General features: G+C 47.4%; 1 protein-coding gene and 1 long non-coding RNA gene across 9 annotated transcripts in view; one reads left to right on the forward strand and one right to left on the reverse strand.

Annotated features, from left to right (window-relative positions):
- ANKRD55 (ankyrin repeat domain 55) overlaps positions 1–25,308 on the reverse strand; it is a 117,960-nt gene that overhangs the window by 38,588 nt on the left and 54,064 nt on the right. For 7 of the 8 annotated variants that reach the window (XM_089313175.1, XM_051853444.3, XM_089313173.1 and 4 more), the window contains 3 exons: positions 23,375–23,484; positions 14,604–14,664; positions 2,545–2,673 (listed from right to left, as the gene is read on the reverse strand). In XM_089313175.1, coding sequence (XP_089169301.1) covers positions 2,545–2,673; positions 14,604–14,664; positions 23,375–23,484 — 300 coding nt within the window. Of the gene's footprint in view, positions 1–2,544; positions 2,674–14,603; positions 14,665–15,245; positions 15,578–23,374; positions 23,485–25,308 lie in introns of those variants that run through there. The other variant, XM_089313178.1, reaches the window with a different exon arrangement.
- LOC103349622 (uncharacterized) lies at positions 4,962–22,681 on the forward strand. The gene is made up of 3 exons (XR_016220751.1): positions 4,962–5,072; positions 17,151–17,254; positions 21,767–22,681. It is a non-coding gene; the product is annotated as an uncharacterized LOC103349622 (long non-coding RNA).

Genomic DNA, 25,308 nt, shown 5'->3' on the forward strand with positions numbered 1-25,308 from the left:
TTGAGGCCGTTTGGGGAGTGAACCACTGGATGAAAGACCTCTCCCCCTTCTCCCCCTCTAACTCTACCTCTCAAATAAATAAAGAAAATCTTAAAAGAAAAAAAAAAGCAAGCAAGCAGAGTAGCCAGGGCTCAGTCTAGCACATTGACAGGAGATACGGGCACCATAAGCAGTGGCTTAACCTGCTGTAACAGGATGCCTTTCTCTACGTGTTCAAACATTGGATGAGTTCCGTCAAATGGAACCCGGGTCAGTGAAGGCAAACTCCAATCTACTAAGTTGAGTGCATGTTCTTATAATTTTACCAAACTGCTTCTTAGATGACAAAAACAGGAGCTCCCACCCCCCAAGACTCCCCACCCCCCACCCTGAAGGTCTGGGAACTTGCTGTTTACAAGCCCTGCTGGTGATTCCATCGCAAGGTCAAGTCCAGGATGCAGCTCTAACTTGGGCTGGGGGAGGAAGGGTCCAAGGTACCCGGGGTGAGTTTTCAAAATGCATGCACACACACCCAGATGAAGGGAATCCGAACGCAGGGCACCCAGGGGGACTCCTGAAAATGCTGACGTCATTCTTACGTTAGCAGAGCACCAATGCATGCCGCCCGTTTCAGGGAACCCAGCCAGATTCCCCTGACGGCCCTGCTAGAGTAGGGACCCCTAACCCGCTGGAGGGCCAGTCAAGGGGCCTGGGCCCTGGGCAGAGACTGGCAGTGCAGGGGGAGGATGGGTGAGTAGATACCGAAAGTCCGAGGGAGGGTTCTGGGGCAGGTGGAGGTGGCATAAACAAGCTGTGCTCCCTGTGGTTCTCCCAGAGTTGGCCCTGCCACGCCACGGAGTCACTGACGCTGAGGCCGCAGACACAAAAAACAGAGCCGTTTGCAAATCAGATCTGCTGTCTTCTCACATCAAGTGCAAGGGGCAGGCCTGAAAGTCCCAGGTGCCACCTCTGCTGCGCTTGGCACAGGAAAGCACTTAGCGAAACCACAGTTGGGCCAGCGGAAGCTGCTCTCCCGGGTGGGCGGCAGCAGCTCCCCAAGGGTGCCCTGAGTGGGCTGATGGAGGTAAGCGGTAGGGATGTCGGTGCTTAGAGTTCGAGACCCAGAGCAGGCCAGCGAGTTTGTTGAAAGGCTGCCTGGGACTGTTCTCCTTGAAGGAGGGGACAGATAACTCCATCTGTCCTGCCCCTCACAAATGCAAAGCACTTGAGTTAGCTGGTGTCTCTTTCACCTGCTTCTCCACGTTAGCATCCGTGGCCAGTACATTTCTTGGGCCTGCTCTGATTTCTTTGGTTGTTTGTATTGATGTGGACTCCCTTTGGTGAGAGCCGTGCAGGGGCACAAGTCTCTATTCTCCTTGTCCAGCAGGGGAGTTGGGATCACCTGGAATGACACTGCTGGGGAGGATTTGGAAGGGAGATGAGAGAGTCGAGGATTTCCCTAGTAATCCTTTGAAGGTTTACCCTGGGAGAGAGCATCAGGCATGAAGATGGAGAGAGAAAGAGGGTGAGAATGAGCGTGTGTGTGCACCAGGACAGGTTCTGCTTGTTAGTCCATAACCACCTCCCTGTGCATCCTGGCAGGCTTTCTTCTCAACAGCTGATGCAAAATCTCAAAGCAACAGGGTTGCTGCTGCCCCCTCTGGACGGGAAGGGCAGCGAGGGGCAGGAGTGTGGTGCAGCGGTTAAGTCCCCACTTGGGGAGTGAGTGCTGTGGTGCAGCGTGTTAGGTCACTGCCTGGGACGCCTGCATCTCACATCAGAGTGCTTGGTTTGAGTCCTGGCTACTCTGCTTCTGATTCTGCTTCCTGCTACTGTGCCTGAGAGGCGACAGAGGATGGCTCGAGTACTTGAGTCCCTTCCTCCATGTAGGAGACCTGGATGGAATCTGTGGCTCCTGGCTTTGGCCTGGCCCAGGCCCAGTTGTTGTGTCTGGGGAGTGACCCAACAGATAGATGATTTCTCTGTTTCTCTCCCTCTCTCTTTTTGCTGCTCTGTCTTTCCAATAAATAAATAGCTAGGTAAATAGATAAATAAATAAATAAATACATCTTTCAAAGATCAAGATACCACGTGGGAGCCTGGGTTGGAGTCCTGGCTTTGCTTCTGATTCCCGCTAATGCATTCTCTGGGAAGGAATGCGGTGGCTCGAGGACTGGGGTCCCTGCCCGCCACGTGGTAGACCCCAGGCCTTTGAGTGGCCTGGCCCTCACTGTTGCATGTGGGGAATGAAGGCCAGTTGAGAGATTTGTCTCTTGTTGTCTGTTTCTCTCTCTTTCTCTCTCTCTTTGCCTTTCAAATCAACATTTTTTTTTTTTTTTTTTTTTTTTTGCAGTTGAACAAACTGAAAACATCAAGTCTTCTGGACAAAAGGCAGGGAGGAGGGTAGAGAGCAGTCTCACTGGCTCTATCACACGTGTCAGTGTCCTGGCAGTACCAGGGCTTTCCCTGTGACCAGTCCATCCCTCATGCCTGACACACTCAGAAACTTGCTCCCACTAGGCTACACCGTCTAAACTTGAGACGAGCCCCTGGCCACCTTCTCACCTGGACCGCCCAGTGCAGAGCGGTTTTGAAGTCTTTGTCCACGAGCGTGGGGTCTGCCCCCTTCTTCAACAACAGCTGCGTGTGTTGAGGCCGGTTGTGGAAGGCTGCCCAGTGGAGCGGGGTCATTCCCTACAAGACAACAGGCACAGGGCTGGGGGTGAGCACAGGCTACCAGGAAGAACACGGGAGCTCACACGTTCTTGCCAGGCCTGGAGGCCTGCACAAGACTCTGTGCAGCCCCCCCCCCCACACACACACACCCACACACTGCAATACAGGAGATGGGACGAGAACGAATCGTGACGAAGGTGCTCCGGTGGAGGGGACAAGGGTGAGCGCCACTTTGAAGTTTCTCTTCTCATGGTCCTCTCTTCAGGTGACAGGAAGACAGGAGACACCGGGGTGGCTTTCTCTGCTCTACCCAGGGAGGACGAGCTGAGTGGAGGAGAGGGGCCCTGGCCCAGACCTAGGGACCCCGAGGGGTTCTCCTGTGTGTTATGGCCATCCCCCAGTGTTGTCCTGCAGTGGCCACGGTCCGACTACGTCCCCAGGCTCCTGCAGATAGGGGCAGCCGTGTGACTGAGCCCCGACTGCGGGGTGGGAACTGCACAGAGGGCACGGGAACCCCCTCCAGCGCTGGCCTAGGAAACAAAACCCAGGCGACCATCCTCACCTTCTCGTTCCTCATCTTGAATTAGAGGAAGACGAGGCTCTCTATAGAAGATACAGGCACCAAGCGCACAGGCTTGGTTCCTGCAGGGCTGGGGGAGAACAGGGCCAGCCTGCCAGCCAGCACTGGTCTGCGATGCGAACAGTAAATAAGCTTCAGCATGTCAAAGCCCCAGCGCCTCTGTGTTGCTTGCTACAGCGGTTAACCAAGCGAGGCAGGTGCGATTGTTCTGGGGTTATCGAAGCAGAAGTCCAGAGAAGCCCTGGAGGCTTCTGTGAGCCAGTGCAGCCCTGAAGCTGAGCCCTGAGGCTTGCGGGGCCTGGAGATCAGAATACTCAACCCCCTCAACCAGTTCTACATGTTAAATCCTGAAATTCCGAAGGTTCAGGTTTCAAGTGTCCTGTAACCCAGGGCCTCCAGAGAGCCTCTTGAGTGTATTTCAAGAAATTGGTTCCATGTGGAAGGGAAGGCTGGTCTAAGAGCAGAGGAATGTCTTGCTCTCAGAAGAGCCGTTTCACTGGGGCCCTTTCGTTTCTAATTGGGCTCACTGGGATTAGCCATCTGAACCCCAGGGAACCAAATCCTTTCCATTCTGCACGGACTTCCCCTTTCCCAGTTCCGAGCGCCGGTTGTTTCAGAATCCTGGGCTTCATCGGGAAATGCCAGCCATATTCATAAAGACACTGAATCCCTTTTCAAGGTTCTGAAGTAGCAGCTTCGTGGAGCCTGGGTCCTCGCCTGCCCGTCTGCCCCTGCTAGAGCCTAGAACAGCGCCAGGTGCACTGTCCGTACGAAGTAAATACTCAGGCGTGGCCATACACAGAAGTATGATTTGGTGATGTGCTAATTTAGTGAGAAGGTGGATTACACTGCAGTTCCATAATGATATTTTTTGATTCGTAAACACAGTTGCTAGGCTTTAAGAATTACTCACTCAAAGCAGCAGGAAAACTCTCTGAAACCCAACTCCTATATTTTTGGTTAAAGAGTGGCATGGGAGGAGCACTACTGTATTTTGTGCACTGGATGCCAAGAGCTTTATATATGTTCTCACTAAATCTTAATGACAATCCTAAGTGGTAGCCAGGCTTAAGGCACGTCTTACAGGTAAAGAAACTGGAAACACAAGGTTAAGTAAGTTGCCTATGGCTATTGATCGGGTCTATGACAGAGCTGGGACTCAAGTCCAGGTTTCTTGGACTCTGGAGAGAAACGTTCTCACATAGCAAGCTGGTGGCCTTTTGTTTTGGAAATGAGCTCAGGTGCTGGACAACTCTTTTCTTTGTAATGTTTAGCTGGATTCAAGGTCTTCTGACCCTCTGGGATGGAGGTTCCCCCAAGGACAAGGTCACCATCATATGTTATTATTTGGTGCATTTGGCGTTGCCCTTTAGGCTCTTCCTAAAACAGCTGGCAAATATTTTGTTTTGTTCAGATGTGAATTTACGTGATGTTACTTCTCCCCTCAGTCCACTCCACCCTGACATTCGGGAGCACCTGTAGAAATAACTGGCAGTCCTCTGAACGGACCCAATGCAAGACTTGAGTTATTTCCTTACTTCTCTAATTACTGTTACAATATAAATAGTTTGTGAACATTCAGTCAAGGGACATTTCCCCCTTTTTTTTTTTCAGTTGAGCTAATGAGAAATAAAAATAAATCCTCTTAGAGGATATACTATGAAAACCAAAACTTTCAAACGCAGCTGCAGGGCAGAGGGTGGCATTGCCCAACGCTCTTTGTTTAGGAACCTTTTCTTACAGCTGCCTCCTCCCCCGCCCTGCAGCTTCCGCTGAGCCTGTCGGCATTGTTGCGCTATAGGATTCTCTGAGCCCCGAGGAATGACAGCAGTACGAGGTAAGCTAGCACATGTGTAAGGGCAGACACTGAGATCCGCTCATGCTCGCCAGGGCTGCCCACTGCACGGACCCCAGAGGAAGCGTGCAGGAAATAGTTACTGCAAGGATTAACTAGTGAATTGCAGGTTACCCAGGATCCCTGGGAGTATAAAGCCTGAGTCTGTTGGGTACCAGGCACCCCTCTGTGTTCAAACTGTGGACACCTTGCCAGGCAGCCGCTCTCACTGGGGACACGGTTGCACCTTGGAAGAATCTAGGAACTGAACATTTAGCAGTCACTCGCAGTCACCTTGCAACAAACACTCAGATGGCCCTGGGGACAGAGTCCATTAAAAACAAAGAAAAAACAACCAAATCCTATGAAAAATAGAAGCTCTCCAGATGGTTTTGAAGTGAATGTTAAGTTCCAGTTGCCCGAGGGTTGGTCTGTAGACGGCTGATAGGACTGAACTTGCACTGTAACTACCTGGGTGCGCAGTAGGGCTGCTGTGGAGCAGCGGTTTTGTGCAGGTGAGTCCCCTGTGCCTGCAGCCGGTGCTGTTGCAATTTCAGTGAAGGGCTTGTAAGTCCCATCAGCGTCTCAGAACTTTTTTTTTTCCTAAAACCACTGTGACTTTTGTGTTTTCTGAACCAGAAATCTGATTAAGTGCATAGCAGGTTTCATGTTTCAGAACTGCCGTTTTAGATGGGCTGTAGACAACACTGAGCGGCACGTGGACAGAAATGCTGATGTGGCTGGCTGCTTGGTGCAGCCCGTGTCTCCGTACACTGGGGAACAAAACAATGAAAGCAGCTGAGAGGTCAACAAAAGCATCCTAGGTTCTCTAAGGAGCTAGAGTTTCACAGAAGTCTCCTGTGGCTCTGTTGATATTTGAAAACTCACATACTTTTAATTTCCCAACCACATCTGACCATCCCCCACAAAAGTTATAGAAGGTCTCGTTTAGACATAACAATTGGGATGAGTGATGTCTTTTAAAAGATTTTTTAAAAACTAGATAGGGTTACAAGTATAGTGATGAAATCCATTTTATTTCATTTTTTTCCTTGGGAAAAGTCTTATGGTCATAAATCAGAACGATTAGTAAATAAATTCATTTTTTGAGCTTTGTAATCTCAATAAACAGTGAACATCACAATAGCCAAAGACTAGGACTGAAGGGGCCAGCGTTGTGGTAGAGTGGGTTAAGCCACTGCCTACAACACCAGCATCCCATACAATCACTGGTTCACGTCCCGGCTACTCCACTTCCATCACGCTCATCTGGAGAGTGAACCATCTGATGGAAGATTTCTCTCTCTTTCTGTAACTCTGCCTTTCAAATAAATAATTTAAAAATCTTAAAAAAAGATTATGACTGAAGATCAAACATAATCTGATGTCAGTTTTTTAGGGCACCAGGAAAATCTATGAATAATGATGTGCTTTAGTAAGCCTCACTTTCTTCCTACAAAAATAACAAAACCACATATCTGATATTTTAAAAAGTCTGTAGAATGGAGATTTCCATAATTTGAATAAGGTACTAGTGCAAGGAAAATAATAAAATGGGTTTAGGTCATGGACACACTGGGGCAAATTCTAAAAGAACAAACTTAAAAAATACAAAATAAAGCCTTTAACATAGAAGTTTAATTTATTATATTTATTTTTCAATGAAACAGAGCACCTACATTCTTATGCACAAAATTATTAGGTCTCAGGCGATAGCTGAAGCCTACATGAGACATGATAGGCAATGGGCATGTATTTCTGTATGACTAGAGTAACCATTTTCTGGTTTCAAGTAGTTCTCCTTGGAAGGCTGTGCAATTATTCCACTTATTGCTCAAATATTTCTGGAAGATTGTGTTTTAAATTTCAGCAAGTCAGGGGTCCTATCCATCAATAGAAATAAGCTTTGATGTGAGCGTGCAACAAAAAAATAAACTACATATTTATTTTCCCTACTTCTAATTGAAATTTAGCATTTTCTTATGAAGTAGGCCACAAACCACAGTGCCGTTCAGTGCACTTGTCACTTCGTCATCAGTATAAATTGTAGATACTCTTGTGTCACAGTAGCTATTACAGATATCCCAAAGTATTGTATAGGAGTGGGAGCTTAGCCCAGCAATTAAGACACCGTGTCCTACACTGGAGTGCCAGAGTTGTTTCTGGGCAGGGCTCCTCCATGGCCGTGGTGGTAGCCCAAGTCACTGGGTTCTGGGTTCTGCCATGCTTAGGGGAGACTCGGGTTGTGTTCTGGCTCTGGGCTCCAGCCCTGACTCAGTCCTAGCCAAGGCAGACATTTGAGGGATGACTCAGCAGATGGGAATTCTCTGTGTGTCTCCTTCTGATTTTTAGTTAAATTGAAGTATATATTTACATGGAACACTACTATAAAATTAGTTTTTAGTCCAATACCAAATCCTAATGCATTAATAAAATATAGATATAGTACTATATTATTTGAAATATTCAGATAACTAGTTCAACACAATTATTTGTAATTGTATGTATCTTATTTTATGCAATCTCTGATCTTTTCCTGAGAAGGGGTCCATAGGTTTCAGTAGCACATGGAAAGTGTCCATGTACAAAAATAGGTAAGGACATTTACTCTAGAATCTACAGGACATTTTTTCAAAAAAGATTTGTGTACTTATATATTCTTTGAAATGCAGAGTAACAGAGAGAGGGAGAGAGAGAGAGAGAGAGCTCTTCCATCCACTGGTTCAATTCCCAAATGGCTGCAACAGCTAGGCCAAAACCAGGAGCCAGGAACCCCATCCTGGTCTCCCATAAGGAAGGCAGGGGCCCACGTTCCTGGACCACTATTCTATGCCTTCCCAAGTGTATTAGCAGGAAGTTGGATCAGAAGCAGAGCAGCTGGGACTTGAACCAGCATTCCCATATGGAATGCCTGCACTGCAAACAGCGGTTTAATCTGCTGTGCAACAATGCCAGCCCCTATAGGATTTTTTTGAGGCTTCTAATTGATATAAAATCTTATTTTTTAACTAAAGGTTTATTTGTTTTACTTGAAAGGCAATTAGAGAGAGAAAGGAGAAAGAGAGAGAAATTTTTTCATCCACCAGTTCACTCCCAAGTGGCTGCAACAGCTGGAAGTGGGCTAGGTTGAAGCTAGGAGCCAGGAACTCCATCTGTGTCTCCCTTGTGGGTGCCATTCTCTGATGCCTTCCCAGGTGCATTAGCAGGGAACTGGATCGGAAGTGGAACAGCCAGGAATCGAACCAGCCCCACATGGATGCCCACACCACAGGCTGCAACTTAACCCACTGTGCCACAGTGCCAGCCCCAAATCTTATTTTGTTTAAAAGTAAATTTTGGGGGCTGGCGCTGTGGTGCAGAGGGTTAACACCCTGGCCTGAAGTGCCGGCATCCCAAAAGGGCGCCAGTTCGAAGCCTGGATGCTTCACTTCCGATCTAGCTCTCTGCTATGGCCTGGGAAGGCAGTAGAAGATGGCCCAAGTGCTTGGGCCTCTGCACCTGCATGGGAGACCCGGAAGAAGCTCCTGGCTCCTGGTTTCAGACTGGCCATTGTGGCCAGTTGGGGAGTGAACCAGCAGATGGAAGACTTCTCTCTCTCTCTCTCTCTGCCTCTCCTCTCTCTGTGTAGCTCTGACTTTCAAATAAATAAATAAGTCTTTTTAAAAAAGTAAATTTTGGAAATAACTAAAAGTCTCCAGGAGTTGTCTGGCAAATGAAATGGGTAACTGGAGTTGAGTCAACAAAACAAAAGGAGAGAGGATTGTAGCGTGAGGTAACACGGCTTTTTTCTTGGATTTTCTCTCTCTCCTTATAGACTTTATTTGAATTTTACTACATCAAAGTTACTGAGTTAGATTCTGGGAATGTAAAGATGAAAAGGACACAGTGTCCCTCTAGACCATGGGGTAGGGAGTTGGCGGGGAGTGGAAGGAGAGGACTCCTAAATAGTGGTGATGCTACTCCATTTTTTAAAGGTGTCCATTTTGTGATAAAGATTGTAATGCATTGTTAGAAGTTTGCTTTATTAATTTTGCCCTTTCCTAGTTAAAAGATTTCTAGTCTGAGGGACTGTTGCTTCTGATTTTGCCTTCAGCACACACAATCTGCTTATGGTTAGATCTTAGGAATGTGGTAAGTGGACTCAGTGCTAAGAACTATATCCAAACTTCACATCTGTTTTTGCAACTTGGGTTTTATTTTCTCAGAGTGCTGTTATAATTGAAGTTTGGGTTGTCAGGCTGCTGAGAAAAAAGTATTTACAGAAAATGTACATTGAATACAAGACTGGCAATACATCTTGAATACTATGGGTAATGGTTTTTCTCTGGATAAATGCATTAAGCCTTCCAACCCAGATGCTGAGAGCTCATTGCCCCTCTTGATATGATGGTCTTTCTGTGCAAGCTGAGATCTGGAAAAGTCAGTTTCCGGCTGTTGGGCAGCTTGTTAACTCCTTGTAGCTGTAATAGACAGGCCTCTAAGTCAAGGTGTTCTTTGAGATCCTGATTTGAAGAGCAAAATCACAAAGGACAATCCCACCAACCTCGCCTTTTCCACAGCATTAAAGTCTGCAGTATGGAAAGCTTCTAAAGAAGTCGCTTTGTAATTAAGCAATGCGCTTAATGAAATGGAAAACAAACTGATCCTTGGAACAGAACAAAGAGTTCAGAAATGAAACTACATATTAAAAAAAAAAAAAACCAAAAACCTTGAGAACATATCTTGTGACAAAAGAAAACTTAGCACAATGAAATCAAGTTTTTGGGGTAGGTTAGCTCTTTAAAAAGAACACCAAAAGCAAAAGCAGTAACAGACAAGAATGATGATTTTGGTTTTATATTTTAAAATTTCTTTACAAGAAAAGACACTCTGGAGAGTTCTAAAATAAGCAACAGATTGTGAAAAAAATTTACAGTCCACCAAAAGACAAAAGATTAATATTAATTAATATTCAATAAACTTTCAAGTCAATAAGAAAACAAGTTACCTAACAAATCAATGGACAAAAGATGAAACAGGCAAGTCTACAAAAGAAAATGTGAAAAAGGACCATTACATCTATGAAATGATGCCCAAGCTCGATCATCAAAAATAAGAAGAAAATCCAGCAACAACTGGAAAATTGCACGCTTCCACCACTGGCAAAGCTGGACACCAACACTGCTATTCTTGGGGGAACAATAAGGAGGTTCATATTCAAAATGAAAATGTATATTCTCCGTTACTCAAGAACTCTTCTAGAGAAATGCCTGCCTAAAGTACTCAAGGAAGCTTATACAAGAACATTCTGTAGGTTGATGCTTATGATGATGAAAAATCGAGACAATCTAAAGTTCCATTCACAGGGAATGGGTAAATAGAGATATTTTCACAGCCTGGCACACTCTGAAGCCGTTGAAAGGGGTGAGCCAGATGGAACCTGAGACCTATTCCTGAGAAAACACATAGTTGAAGAGCGACATGGGGAGAAATTCCTTTTATGTAACACCTCACAGTTTCCATGAATGTGTGCTTATCTAAAGACTGAAAAAGAGAAGCTGGAAGTTGTCAAGGACTTCCTAGTATTATTTGTAATATTTATTGAATGTGAGAGGCAGGGGGTGGGAGGGAGATCCCGTCGCTAGTTCACTCACCAAATGCCCAAAACAGCCAGGGCTGGGCTAGATCAAATCTTGGAACTGGGAATTCAATCCAGGTCTCCCAAGTGGGTGTCAGGGACCTAGCTACTCCCGCCAAAACCTGCTGCCTCATAGGGTGTGTATTTGTGGAAGCTGGAATGGGGAGTGGATCTGGGATTCAAACCCAGGCACTCTGATATGGCATGTAGGAGTCCCAGCTGCTAGGACAAACGCCTGCCCCATGCTTGTAATATTGAAATTGCTAAGAATGTGTTCCAGGTATTGATTATATACACAGAAAACCAAGAGTACAAAAAGTTATCTTAAGTCGCTGAGTTCAGTTCAGGGCAACCTTCAAGTGCTATTCACCTCCCTGATGTAAAACAGGACTGTGCTTGCTTTGAGCAGTTAGGCAGGCACTGGCTTCAGGTGGATTTTCTTCTTCTCACCTCCATCTCCCCATTCCTTAGTTTTTGTCTTCAATCAATGTATCTATTAATGAAATCTGGTTTCTACTAATTGATTGTTTTTAACCATTATTGTGATAAGCTTGAGACTCCTTCAGTTATTCCTGGAAGATAATTCTATTCCATTGTGCAGGGTACACCTTGCTCTGTCTTCTTGTCATTAGGCAACCGTAATGCTTCACCATCTCAAACTCACCGTTCTCCTCATTGTTTTTAGCTTCTCTGCTTTTGCTTCTTGGTAGTTAGCAGGTGTAGGGTGTGTGTGTCTGTCCGTTTTAACTGTTGCTCTCCAGCCCACTGTACGATGGAGGCTACACTATGCTTGAGCTATTGAACAATGACTGAGAGAAGGGGCCAGGAGGAGATTGTTCGAAACATCAAGGAGCCAAGTGCAGAGACTCCAGCCCAGCGACAAAAGCAAGCCTGAGCTGTCTCCTTTTCGTTTCAGAGCCGTCTTTATGTCTCAGTTAGCTCATGCCAGCAGTGAATATGTTGATACATACATTGTGTATGTGTGTATGTGAGGAGTCGTCACAAAGATCATGAGAAAATGGAATTAAAATATAAAATTTATTTTGGCATAAAAATTTCAAAATCCATGTTTTTTTCCATAATATGCATTTTCCATGAACATTCTGAGGACCCCTCACACACACAGATATTATGTGAAAATACATATTTGTAAGTATTGATATATTTAAAATATATGCAGCAAATATTACATAGCAGGGTGTATAAAAAGACAGGCAGGCATTAGCAGCTGGTTTTAGATTTCAGATATGCTATAGCATGGACTGAAGGAAGAGGAAGTTGTGACAGTGGATGGGAACTGTCCCTTTTGAAAATGTATCTGGGGCCGGTGCTATGGTGTGTAAGGCTAGACCTCTGCTTGTGATGCCTGCATCCCATATGGGCGCTGGTCCAAGACCCTGCTGCTCCTCTGCTGATCCAGCTCTCTGCTATGGCCTGGGAAAGCAGTAGAAGAGGGCCCAAGTGCTTGGGCCCCTGCACTTGCATGGCAGAACTGGAAGAAGTCCTGGCCCTTGGCTTTGGATCTGCCCAGCTCTGGCCATTGTGGCCATTTAGGCAGTGAAGCAGTAGATGGAGGACCTCTCTCTGTATGTCTCTCCCTCTCCTTTGTCTCTCCCTCTCTCTGTCTATAAATCTACCTCTCAAAAAATAAAATCTTTTAAAAAAAGTATCTAATTTTTTACAAAATTTATTTAAGTTTAATTGAAAGGCAGAGAGACAGAGAAAGAGATTGATTGATTCCATTCATTGATTTACTCTCCAAATGCATGCTACAGCCAGGGATTGGCCAGGTTGAAGCCAGGAGCCAGCAGTTCAATCCAGGTCCCTTATAGAGGTGACAGGGTCCCAGGTATGTGGGCCGCCACTGTTGCCTCTCAAGTGCACATTAACAGGAAGCTCGAATGGAGAGCTGAACAAGGACTCGAACTCCAGCATCCATTATGGGATGCGGGCCTCTTAACCACGCGCCAAATGCCTGCCCCAGAGTGTCTGTTCATGGCCCCTGCTCTGTTGAGCCTGCTCTCTTGGAAGAAGCTGGTTTAAGAGCAGGAGGGGTCGTCTTCTCCGAAAATCACTGTGTGTGAGACGGAACCAGGGACTTTTCCAGAGTTTACCACATATCATCTGCAAGGTGTTGCAATGCCTGCACTTAGAAAGACTGTGACTACTCCATTGTCTCCACCAGCCGGGGGCCTCCCAGGGCGCGGGGAAATGGGGAACCTGGCTTTGCTGGGGGATGTTGGTTCAGCTGAGGGCTGGATGGAGTTTGAAGTCTGCAAATGGAATTCAGCTGCAGGCAATGAATACTGACTTTGCCACTTTTCTACATAAGACCCGTATTTTTTTTTTTTTTTTTTTTTTTTTTTTTGGAGAGGGTGAGTGCTGGGGTTGGAGGTGGTGGTGGGCATGATTGGCAACTTGCCCAACATCTTGAGGTTCACAATCTGCTGACACAAACGGCAGCCACTCAAGTTCCCTGCTTTCGCACATGGGCAGTGAGTGATCGGAGTGCATTCTCGTCTCTGTTGCTCATTTTCAAAGCAGAAGTTAAAGTGGTGCAAGCATCTCTCCTCTGGGGATTGCCCTCAAGGCACTGAGGATTCAGGGAGTGGAGGCAGCGTGTGACCCCCAGAGGAGGAGGCGCCCAACCTCAGGCCAGGCTGCAACAGTGGGGTGGGGGGAGGGGGAGGGGGCTTTTTGGTGTGGTGGTAAAAGTCTTCAGGAGGGGCCCTTTAGTCTGAAGCTCGAGGCCCCTGTGGGGAGGGGCAGCCATGAGAAAGCCATTAGGGTGCTTATCCCCTCCCCTTGTGTTTGCTATGGCCAGCAGGCCTCCTTGGAAATAGTGTCATATGGTATCTTTCGTATGGGCACTTTTAATGTTGTCAGGTTTTCTTAATATTATCAGACGTTCTTAGTGACATGCAGCCAAACCAAATGTATATCCATTAAAAATTCCATTAAAAAACTGGTATTCAAATAGGTTTTAATAAGCTTGCTAAAGCAAACAGGCTGGCTAATGAAAATCAGTACTGCTTTTTAAAAAAGCCGAGGAGTATAACATGACCCCAGCTACTAGGAAGCAGCCCTCTCACTGTCTGATTCTGTCCTCCTTAAGAACTTGGCTCGAGTCGAATTGGAGCAGAGGTTTAGCCTAGCAGTTAAGACACCCATGTCCCATGTTTGGGAGCCAGGGTTTGACTCCCTGCTCTGGCTCCTGACTCCAGCTCCCTGCTAACACAGAGCCTGGGAGGTAGCAGATGTTGGCTCCAGTAATTGGGTTCTTACTACACATGTGGGAGACCTGGATCGAGTTCCTGGCTCTGGCTCTGACCCTGGAGCAGTCCCAGGTGTTGTGGGTATTTGGGGAGTGAACCAAATGAGCAGATGGCTGCTTTCTCTCTCTGCCTCTCAAATAAAAAAGAGCATTGGACTATCTTTTTGAGCGCCTTCCACAATGGTGTCTGCAATACACAGGAAAAAGCAAGTGCCATCTCTGTGTTAACATGAGCTTCGGAGCAAGTGCACTGGGATTAGGATTGCTGTCATCTTTCACTTAGAGCATGTCTGGAGCCATTGCTTGCCAGCTAAGCCTCTGGGACTTGAGAAGACAGGAGAGAGCAATATTGATTTCTCAATGTCCAGAGGGAAATTACAAAATTTCAGTCGTGTGATAAATGCTTAAGTACTTAATGCAATAAAGGCCTTCCCTGTTAGACGCTGCGCACACCCACGGCAGAGATACACTTCGGCCTGAGGACTGGCCTGCGGACACAGGCTTCCCTTTCAGAGTAGGAACACAGACACGCACTGCATCCCCTCCTTGGACCCTGGCAGAGGGGTCGCTGTGATTGGGAAAAGCCTTTCCCACCACTTCCCGTGCCAGAAGCCGCCCTCTGCTCCAGCCAGCGCGGACTCACCTCATTGTCCTGATGGTTGATCTCGCTGAGGCTTGACTGCTGCAACAGGACCGTGAGGAGCCTGGAAGGAACAGTCACATAAGTATTTGAAATATGGTCAGGTGAAGGCCTCCGGGTGAAGATGCGGGCCCTTCCCACTGATCGGAAAGTGATCCTTGGAAAATGAGCTGATGCGATAGAGATGGCATCTGTGGTGGATACGCCTTCCTACCCCACTACCTTGCCATCCTAGGGCTCCTGGAGGGGTTGAGGGGAAGTGGGGGAGGAACCTGGAACTCCATCCAGGTCTCCCATGTGGGTAGGAGGGACTCAAGCCCTTGGGCCATCCTCCGCTGCTTTCCCAGGCTCATTAGCAGGGGGCTGGATTGGAAGTGGAGCAGCCAGGACTTGGCAATGTCAGCCCTTGTCATATCTTTTAAATAGATGGATTATACAAGGAGGCAGTCAGCATTTACAACTGCTTATTCTTTACAAAATATACAAATATCTAAGCATAAGGGGTGGGTGTTGTGGCACTGGAGGTTAGGCTGCTGCGTCCCAAGTGCCAGTTCGAGTCCTGGTACATCCACTTCCAATCCAGATTCCTGTCGGTGCATTCTGGGTGGCAGTAGATGAAAAGTCAAGTGCTTGGGCCCCTATTACCCTCGTGGGAGATCCAGATGGAATTTCTAGCTCCTGGCTTTGGCCTGGTTCGGCCCTGGCTGTTGTGGGTATTTGCAGGGAGTGAATCCAGACTGTATACTCCAAGTCTCTAGTTCAGTAGCAGGAGCCCAGCTTCCAGGGTTTAAACACTCTGTTCAGGGGCCCAGTGCTGTGAGGCAGCAGGGGAAGTTGCTGCTTGCAGTGCTGCGTCTCGTATCAGAGTATCCGTCTGAATGCCGGCTATTCAGCTTTCTATCCAGTTCCCTGCTAGTGCACCTGGGAAAGCCGTGGAAGGCAGTCCAAGTACTTGAGCCCCTGGTACCCATGTGGATAGAGTTCTAGGCTCCTGGCTTTGATCTAGGCCAGCTGAGGCCATTGCAATCATTTGGGAAGTGAACCAGCATATAGAAGATTTCTCTCTCTTGTCTCTGCCTCTCTCTAACTCAGAGAGTTGCAGAGTTAATACGTAAATCTTAAGAAAAATTTTCATTCATTATCTCTCAACATAGATGACATCTAAGGCCCTAAATAGTCAGTGGCTGCTGAGCTGACAGTAGAGAATAGATCAATGTGCTGCCTGGGTAGGAGGTGGGACCCAGGGAGGCCTACAGAGGGGAAGGACTTCTGTGGGGGTGAGGCAACCAGCCAGCCCCGGGGTTGACATCCAGCCTTGCACAGTCTTCTGGGGTTTACCTCTGATCTTGACCACTGTCTTTTCTGGGGAGCCAGGATAATGCCGAGATTTAATTCTACCATCTCATGGTAGCCCCCAAGCTTCTGAAGCCTTGAGGATCTACTAGGGGCAAGAACGGCGGTGGTGTTGGGGATCGGATGACACAGCAGGTGGAGAGCTCTCTGCATAGGGTCTAAAGGAACAGTGGCTGTGACCCTGAGCCGCACGCCTCCTTTGTGCTCTCGGGATTCTAGAACCATCCTCAGTCTGCTAGGAAGATGCAAGAAAAATAATTACCAGTGGGCAACACTGTTTGTCTTTGTGATTATATGTCACCACTGGATGGAGCTTTCCTTATGACTGCTCTGTGGAGGGGTAGGCTTCGCTGTGCCTGGTCTCTTTTCTTTTCCCTGTCTTCCTTCTCCTCCCCACATCCTGCCCTCCTTATTGGCCATTGTCTAATCTCTGGGGTCCATTGGTCTGAAGTGCCGGAAGACAGTGGGAGGGGAAGGTTGAGGTCAGTGGTCCAGTGTGGTTATCCTTGGTTAACCCTGAGCAGAGTTCATCTGTAGCCAGACTGGATCTTTGAGGGAAGGGGGCTCTGTCCAGACAGATTAGGGAAGGGGAGCAAGACCTCTTGTTACATCTCAGTGGGATGCCAAAGGTCACAGGAGGAACTTGCACCTGGATATTTCTGTTTGCTCTCAAACCCAAACCCTTCTCTGCAGTGTCTTGATCATAGTCTGATTTCAAAGGACAGGGTCACCAGGCTCCTTTGGCCCTGACTCCCCGTTGGGTTTGGCGCTGGGAGGACTGGCAGGAAGAGAAGGGAAGCCAGCCTCTTTCTGGCCAGGATTGCCTTCCTCTCCCAAGGCCTGGGCTCCTGCCAGGCGGCCCCTTTCCTGCGGCTCCAGCGGCCACCCCGGCTCTAGGAGGCTCGGGGGACCTGCCCTTCCTGGCCTTTCCGCCTTGGGTGTGGTAACGCTTCCCAGCTCTTTTGGAGGAGGTGGGATGGGAGGTAGATCGCGTCTCTTGCAGGTTAACTTTCCTTTCACTGTTGCTCCCTTTTAACATCCCGTGTTTTCCCCGTCGTGGCCGTGATCAATTCATGCCAATCTATGTTGCCTGACTTCACTGATTGCTAAGTCTGTAAGACTAAGACTCACTGAGCTCCAGAGCTGGACACATATTAACAGATAAAGGCTCTCTCTCTCTCTCTCTCTCTCTCTCAGGCCCTGCATTGTTTGCTGAAGCTGCGGTGACGCAGCCTGAAAGCAGGTGTCTGGTTTCCAGCCCTGGGCTCCCGAGGGCTCCATGGCCCACAGGTGGTCCACAGGTAAGCCTCATTTCCAGGCGACCTGCAACCCTCTTTGGTTCCTTTTCTAAGGGCTCTGGTCTTGTGCTATGGTGGTCCCAACCCCTTGCCAACCCCTGTCCTAGGTCCTCCCTATTCTCATTTCTCCGAGGCAGTAGCTGGAGGCCCACTTCATCCCAGATCCAAGGGCAGCAGGCCATGGTCCCCAGCAGGAGCCTTCACAGGAAGTGTGTGAGTGACAAGAGTCAGAGGTGGCCGGTGCCGCAGCTCACTAGACTAATCCTCCACCTAGCGGCGCCGGCAACCGGGTTCTAGTCCCGATCGGGGCGCCGGATTCTGTCCCAGTTGCCCCTCTTCCAGGCCAGCTCTCTGCTATGGCCCGGGAGTGCAGTGGAGGATGGCCCAAGTGCTTGGGCCCTGCACCCCATGGGAGACCAGGAGAAGCACCTGGCTCCTGCCTTCGGATCAGCGCGGTGCGCCGGCCGCAGCGCGCCAGCCATGGCGGCCATTGGAGGGTGAACCAACGGCAAAGGAAGACCTTTCTCTCTGTCTCTCTCTCTCACTATCCACTCTGCCTGTCAAAAAAAAAAAAAAAAAGAGTCAGAGGTGGGGCCAAACTGCCTATGCTACAATACCACCAACCCCCAACCACCAATAACCCTGGACACACAATGGAACACCTGTGCCTACAGGCTCATAAAATAGTAATAAAATCTACTTCCTAAAGATCTTTTGGGACTTTAAATGAGTCAACATATACAAAGCACAATAGCCCTTCTGCGCCATTACAAGTTCTGTATAACACTTATTTTTGAAAAAAAAAAAAAAAAAGGCTACCTTATATTTTTTGGGAGTCCTCTGATCACCATTAGGTAACAGAGGTGTGTGTGTGTGTGTGTGTGTATGTGTGAGAGAGAGAGAGAGAGAGAGAGAGAGAGGGAGGGAGAGAAGCTATCTTAGAACCAACCTATTTCTGTGAGCTTTTCTGTCTTGCTGGGCCCACGGGCTGCTCCTAGCCCTGGTCAGCTCAGCGATGGCTGGGAAAAATGATCCCCAAGCCAGCTCTCTTTCCCATTCCTGAAGCTGCCTGGGTGTGAGTGTTCCATAGTGAAACACCAGCGGCCGCAGGTTAGAACACATCACTCGCTAACTAGAGAACGGGCCCCCAGGGCAATGGTTTCCTTCCTCCCTCTGGGTAGTCAAGAGTGATGAAAAGCACTAGGGTGCTGGTGCTCTGATGGGGGGGTGGGGGGACTCTCTTGGTAACCATGGAGACCATGAAAAAGACCTGCACAGAGCCCCTTGGCTGCTTTCAGAGGAAACTGCTGCTTGCCTTCCAACATGAGCATGTGCTGCGTTGCACACACACAACTCTCTCCTCTTTGGAGCTTTGTCTTAGTGACCATGCCCCCCCTTTCACAGGGCACCCCTCTGAAGGTCCCCACTTCGGGAGCGAGAAAAGCCCTGGGGAGCGGGAAGGGCGAGAACCTGGAGAAGCAGAGGGTTCAAGGCAGGGAGGGGTCTCCTGAGATGAAACCTGTGCCCCTCTGCTTTTGTCAACCCAACATGCCTCCATGTCCAGAATTACCAACACTTACCCCTGCCTCTGCTTCCAGCCCTGCTGAGTAGGGCTTGAGCCAAGGATGGAGCTGGGGCTTGATCGGTTTCCTAGGGAGCTGAAACCATCAGAGAACCCAGATTCCCCCTGGAGAAAAAGGGCTAACTGGGGTGTCCTCCTGGCTTGTGTATAAGCAGCTTCGGTTCGAGGCTTCCGGCTTAATAGCCTCTAGCAAGCACCACTCGGAAGGAGCTTGCTGTCTGGAACTCTGAGGAGCAGCAGGTTTTCAAATCATATGAATATCTGGGCACAAGGTCACGACATGGGCTGCAGATACTGTTTATAATTAGGAGGAAAATATAGGTGTATCTGCACCGGTGAAGGCAGTGGCCAGGGAGGTGGCTGAATTGATTGCAGTCTGGGTCCTGGGGTCCACACAATAGGAGGGCCATTCATTCCCTGATGTCCTTGGCAGTAAGCATACATGACCGTGGGCTGCGTCTACACAGACTCGTGAGCGTACACGTAGTCTTTGTGGACCAGTGTGTGTCCAGGAGAAGTGGGCCAGGGTGGGAGCTGGGGTGGCCGTAGCAGGGTTTCATTCTTTAGCACTGATCTACAGCTTATATTTCTATCAGTCTTCCATTGTGATCATTATCATGAATATCACGCTCACCATCGGCACCGGCACCTACTGAACAGACAACGTACGAGGTGTTGTGCGCTCTGTGTGTTCCATACATTTTCCTGTTCACTTCTGCTGCCTTACCTGTGCCTGCTAGTGGGGGACTGGATCCAGGAACCCCTGTGGGGACTCAGCTCCACAGATGCTCACGTCTCTTTTATAAAATGGCATTGTATTTGCACGGAATCTACACACATCCTCCCTTAGAACTTTAAATCATCTCCCAATTACTGATAGTACCTAACACAGTGTAAATGTGACATAAATAGTTGTGATTCTGTATTGATTAGGGGATAATGACAAGAAAAACATCTGTACATGTTCAATATGGATGTAATTGAAAATGTTCCTGACCCTTGGTGTGGTGAGTGTGCAGATGCAGAACCTGTGGCTGTGTAAAGCCCTCTTCTCTGTATTCCTCCACTTTCTAGAAGACAAACGGCCAGCCGACTCATGGCATGCCAACTTGCCCAAGATCATTCCCTCCAGATTCAAACTCGGGCTGACTCTGGTCTGCCCTTTGGCTCCACCTGGCAAGGATTCTAGGTGGTTTTGGCTACAGGGAGTCAAACAAGGTAACAAATGAAGAAGCTAGACAAAGAGAAAACAAGGGCTGGGTAAAGAGAGTGTCATCTAGTGTTTTATAAGTATGCCAAGGGCGGCATGGAAATTGAGTTCTAATTATCTAAATATGTGAAGAAAGACATATGATCAGAAGCCCCAGTGTAGACATGTTAAAAATTAAAAAAAAAAAATTTCTCAAGAGAAGCACAGCAATTCCTCCTTTGACAGAAATTTTTCTTGTGGTTTCACATATAGGAGTTTTTGGTTGCTGTGATAAGCAAAATGTATCCTGACCATGAGCCGATAGGTTTTGGAAGGCTGTTTCTTAGAAGGCCTCTCAAGATGAGTCAAGGACTTGATGACAAAATAGGGCCATAACACACAGTCGTGGGTCTCAGAAGCACTGCAGATCCACCGGGTAGCTTAACTTCTCATGTGCGGTGAGCATTAAATGGCTCTCCCAAGCCTCAGTTTCCGCATCTGTGAAATGAGGCTGGAAATGTTACCTGCTACATGGAGATGTGGTAAGGAGTAGATGCGCTGGGACAGGCAGAGCACTTGGAACGTGGCCCGGAGCATGGCAGCTTAGCACTGTTGTGATCACCTTCTCCATCCTCACCAGAGGGCACATGCAGGCCCACACGTGGCCAGCCACACTGGCCTACGGTGATGTCCACTTAGGCAAACTGAGTGGTCAAATGGATTCATATGGCCCTAATAGGAGGTCACTGTCTTTCCCTGTTATGGTTGTAGGTTTAGGAAGTGCCCAGCAAACAGATCAAGTTTTTGTTTTTCTCGGAAAAGTAATCTGGGTTCATGCTGACACACAAACAAAAAGGAGACTGAAGCCGACTTCTCTGTGGTGAAAAATCTGTTATCAAACAATTGTATGCCATGGCCATAAAATTTCTCCATAAAACAGCCATAAAATACTTAATTTTTAATGATGTAAGTCCATAGGGATTCCTTTAGGGCAAAGTAGATTCCAACTGTTTGGTAGGTATCCAAACTAAACAATTTGCCATATGGTTTGCTGGGGTTTAACGCAATTATGTTTTGGAGAACATTTACTAGAAATAATGATTTGCTTTTGGAATAATCTTAACCCTTGGGTTTTATTACTTAAATAACTAGCATTACCATAACTAAAGCAGAATGTTATCTTTCCCAATCAGCTAAGTGCCCACTTAGGACAATAAAACTATATCATCAGCTCACCCAAGGGTAGTGGCTGGGTAATTAACTACAATTTCAAAAGAAAAACCACAACTTTGTGCCTTTCCAGTTACTGCAATGACACGTAGATCCTGGGAAGTCCAGGCCCACTGCTGGGCTTTGATAAAAGACATACAAGTCCACACAAGAAGATGCACAGTTGGGTTGACTTTCGGTTGATTATTGAAGTGACTTCAGAGGATGGCCCTGATGGGTCAGGAATGTGATTTCTGCTAAGAAGGTTTGGTTTACCCCTCATGGGCAACGGGTTGATGGCAGAGACAGCTAAGCTTCTCACCAATATCCGTGTACCTTTTCTGTGGGTTGGAGTCCCTGCTGATGGGTAGATTCTGGGTTAGGAAGTATATTCCCCAGAGTACCTGGACTCAGACATAGTCAAATGACTGGTCATCATGGATGGAATGTGAGCAGAATGAACGGTGTCCCTCGCAAGCTGAGGACTTAAAGAAATGAGTGAGGCTTCCCTATATTCTTCTGTCCCCATCTATAGGCTGAACGAAGGGCATTCTGTGATCCGGGGACTGATGGAGACACAAAATGGAAGCAGCTTGAGTCCCTGAGTCACCCGTGCAGGGGCGTCATCCACCACCAGGATCACCTACACTGGCAGCTTACATGGCAGAGAAATAAATTTCTGTTGTGTTAAGTCACTGAAGCTTTGAGTTCTGTTTGTTATAACGGCTGTAATTACCATCACTTGAGTAGGCTTTTATCTTTCAGAATCCTTAGAAGATTTTAAAATGACCTCTCCAAAATGAGGCAGGTAAAAGCAATTAGGTAGAAGAAATCAAGGCAGAATCGTCTTAAAAGCTACATTTTAAATTCGCTTTCTAAAGCTCAGCCCTGGGAAAACAGTACGATTTTATGACTAAATATTTCAGTGGTTGTCTAGAAAAGCCATTCTTTTTTTATCCCCCTAATTCTTCAGAAGGGCAGAGGGGAGTTCGATGTCTATTGACTGTTAGCTGTCTGGGCTTGCTGTTGCTTCTCTAAACTTCCTTGTTTTGTTGGGCTTTGGGTATGTTCTCGTTTTCTGTTAGTTCTGGATCCAGTCCAAGATAAGAAGAAACTAGCCTTGGGAATAGTCCTGGAATTTCCCAAGGCCATTGACTTTCCTGTAAAAGAGACTGCAATGAGGAGATGTTGTTATCCCCCACCCTGGAAGATAACGGCCTTGCTTCCTCAGCCCCCACGGAGCTCTAGGCTCTGGGTCTGGACAGAGCTGCAGAGGGTGAGGCACAGTGCAGGTAGGTACACCCTGTGCTGCTGGCCTGGGCAAGGCTGACGTCCTGCACAGCGGAGGCTAAGGAGGGCCCCCCGCAGTGCCGGGTCCATGGCAGGAAGTGCTGGTATCTGTTGGTGGTGCATGGAAGAGGGCGGGTGCTTTCACAAGAATGGAGACCAAGGCCATCTGGAGCAGAGGAATGAGGAAGTCAGTCTTAGTCTGGGCAGAGCGTTTCTCCTTGTTGCTCAACTGCATTACAGAAACGTGATCGTGGTCATCTACCTGATGTGAAGACCTGTCTTCACGTGGTTCCAGGAGTGCGCACTCCTGGTTTTCCCTCTAACCCACTGGCCTTCCCTCCTCAGGTCCTTGGTCTACTCCCAGCTCAACACTGGCCTGACCTTGGAGTTAAGATACTAACTTTTCTGTCCAGTCACGGCTCTTTTACCTTGTTTGATTTTCTTCATCACACTCATCATCCTTGGAAATTACCATTTGTTTGTTAATTAAGCCCATTATTCGAATGTGAGCTCTGTGACGTCTCACTTAACTATGGAACCTTGTTTGGTCCATATATGCTCTTAATAAGCAGTTACTGAATTAATAATTAACTGACTGAATGAACGAATAGGCATTCCGATGACGACAGACAGCACTTCTTAAAGACTAGGAGAAAAAGGTTTTTTCAACATAGGAGGGCAGTGGGATTAGCATTCAAGACTCATGTATTGTGTTGTGATCCTGCTCACTGGAACTTCAAACGAACAATGGGTGACTTTTGTTCCGATGGGCCAGCGAGTGGAGGATTAGATGACCTTCTAACACAGGTTGCATTCCTCCCAATCTGAGCGCCCCGTGAACCTGGCTACTCACCTCGCGTCAGGCTCGGCGGTGGCGGCGTGCAGCGGCAGGCGCCCGTTCTTGTCCGGGATGTTGTGCTTGGCACCATTCCTGAGCAGACTCACACAGCCTTCCAGCCAACCCTGAAACGCAGCAGCGACACGAGCCTGCATAACACGGACCAACACGCTTTCTCTGGTTTTTCTTCTTCTCTAGTTTGGCTAAAAGTAGGGTTCTATTGGCACTGAAATGGTGAGGAGCCTTGGCTGTGACCTAGACTCCTCAGCACAGGGTGGAAGGTCTGGGGGTGCAGATTTCCCCCACCGTGTCCTCGGAGGAACTTCACCCCATCACAGGCAGACTGACTCCACATTCTCCTGCCTCCCTCACCCATTTCCAGGGCCACTCACTGGTATTCCCCGTTCATACTGAGACTGCACCGGCTCCTCGGGCCAAGGTGGCACCCGATTGGGCGTGATTAACCATTCTGTGGGCTTAGCTCCAAAATCATGCTTGTCAATAGTCTACCTTGAATGTCTTGATCGGTTCTAAAAATCAGGATCCTTTGTCATTTCTGGGTCTCAGGCTCTAGAGCGTGCCTCAGTTTAACTATGTCTGATAAGTAGGTCTTGGTTTTCTAGTTCAAGTTTCTTTGCTAGTAGCCACAAAAGACCAGCCTCCTGCTTATTCTAGACAGTTCCCATCCTGATGCCTTCAAGCCTGATCTGAATCCCCCTCCAATGGCTGGGACCCTGCTAGTTGGTAGACAAATCTTTCTGATGCTGACAGCCTGAACTTCTAAATATGGAGCTATCACCAGCACCCTCCAAAGATTCTCCATTGCTGTGTTTTACCCACCTACGAATTCCCTAAGAAGCTTTGTATGAACTGCTGGCTGTCTGCTAATTGTCCAGATTGGGAGCTGATATTGCCACATCCTATGCTGGTGCCCCCTTGGTCCACACGTACAACTGGGCCAGTTTCCCACCACTTCTCCCATGTTAAGAGGTCAGGCGTGATCTGTGGCTCTCTCTCCATATTACTTTAACTGACCCAAGTCTACTGATAGCTGAGTTTGTCTCACACACTGATGACAATGCCACCAAGATACACCTAGAACCTCTTGGGTTACTCACTCAGTGGTAAGCAGACTTGCAAACTCACAGAGCTATTCTTACAAAGAAGGATGGTAACTCTGTTTTGGTCATAAGCACACTCTTTGCCCTTCCCCAGTCATGTGTAGTTAAGCCCCAGGATTACCTAGTAAGAGGACTCAGATGACTAAAGATTTCCCCCTCCTGATCTTACAATATTGGGAGCAAGAATAAGCAAAATGTTAATAAATGCATGCAGAAGAAGGAAGGCAATGATGACAAGACTTTAGCTTTGAGCATTCTGGGGAAATAATCTGTCAAGGGAAGCACATCAAAATCTATAGGTTAAAACATTGAATATGCTTTGTGTAATTGACCAATAATATGAGGATACTTCCAAAAATGAGGAAAAGTGGAACTAAAACACACATAATAGTCACTTTCCATGAACTTTTTCTGAAAATCCCTCATATGCCTTGATTTCAAGATTTTTTTAACTCCCAAATAAACTGACCTTTTAATTCCATTTTCCACAAACTTTTTGAATGCCCTTGCATGAAAGTCTTAGGTAGAACACATTTTTTTTTTTTTTTTGCAATGTCAGTCTTGATTTGTAGTTCACTAATGTATTAAATCCATTTTTAGTTGCTAATGTCTGAGTCATCAAATTCCTTGATTAAAAGGAGAAAATACAACCAGGACACCCAAAGGAAAGGTACACAGGACAAATTGTAGAGTCGCCAAAGATTTACATCGCTGGGAGAGCAGATCATTTCTTGAAGGGATGTTTGAAATACTGTCCTACTTTTAGTCATTTTGCAACATTTCCTGGAACTCTGTGTGTCTATGTGGTATTTTTTTTTCTTTAGAGAA

Source organism: Oryctolagus cuniculus, chromosome 14, assembly GCF_051225735.1.
Source record: "Oryctolagus cuniculus isolate XC-2025 breed Fujian yellow rabbit chromosome 14, ASM5122573v1, whole genome shotgun sequence".
Taxonomy (NCBI): Eukaryota; Metazoa; Chordata; class Mammalia; order Lagomorpha; family Leporidae; genus Oryctolagus; species Oryctolagus cuniculus.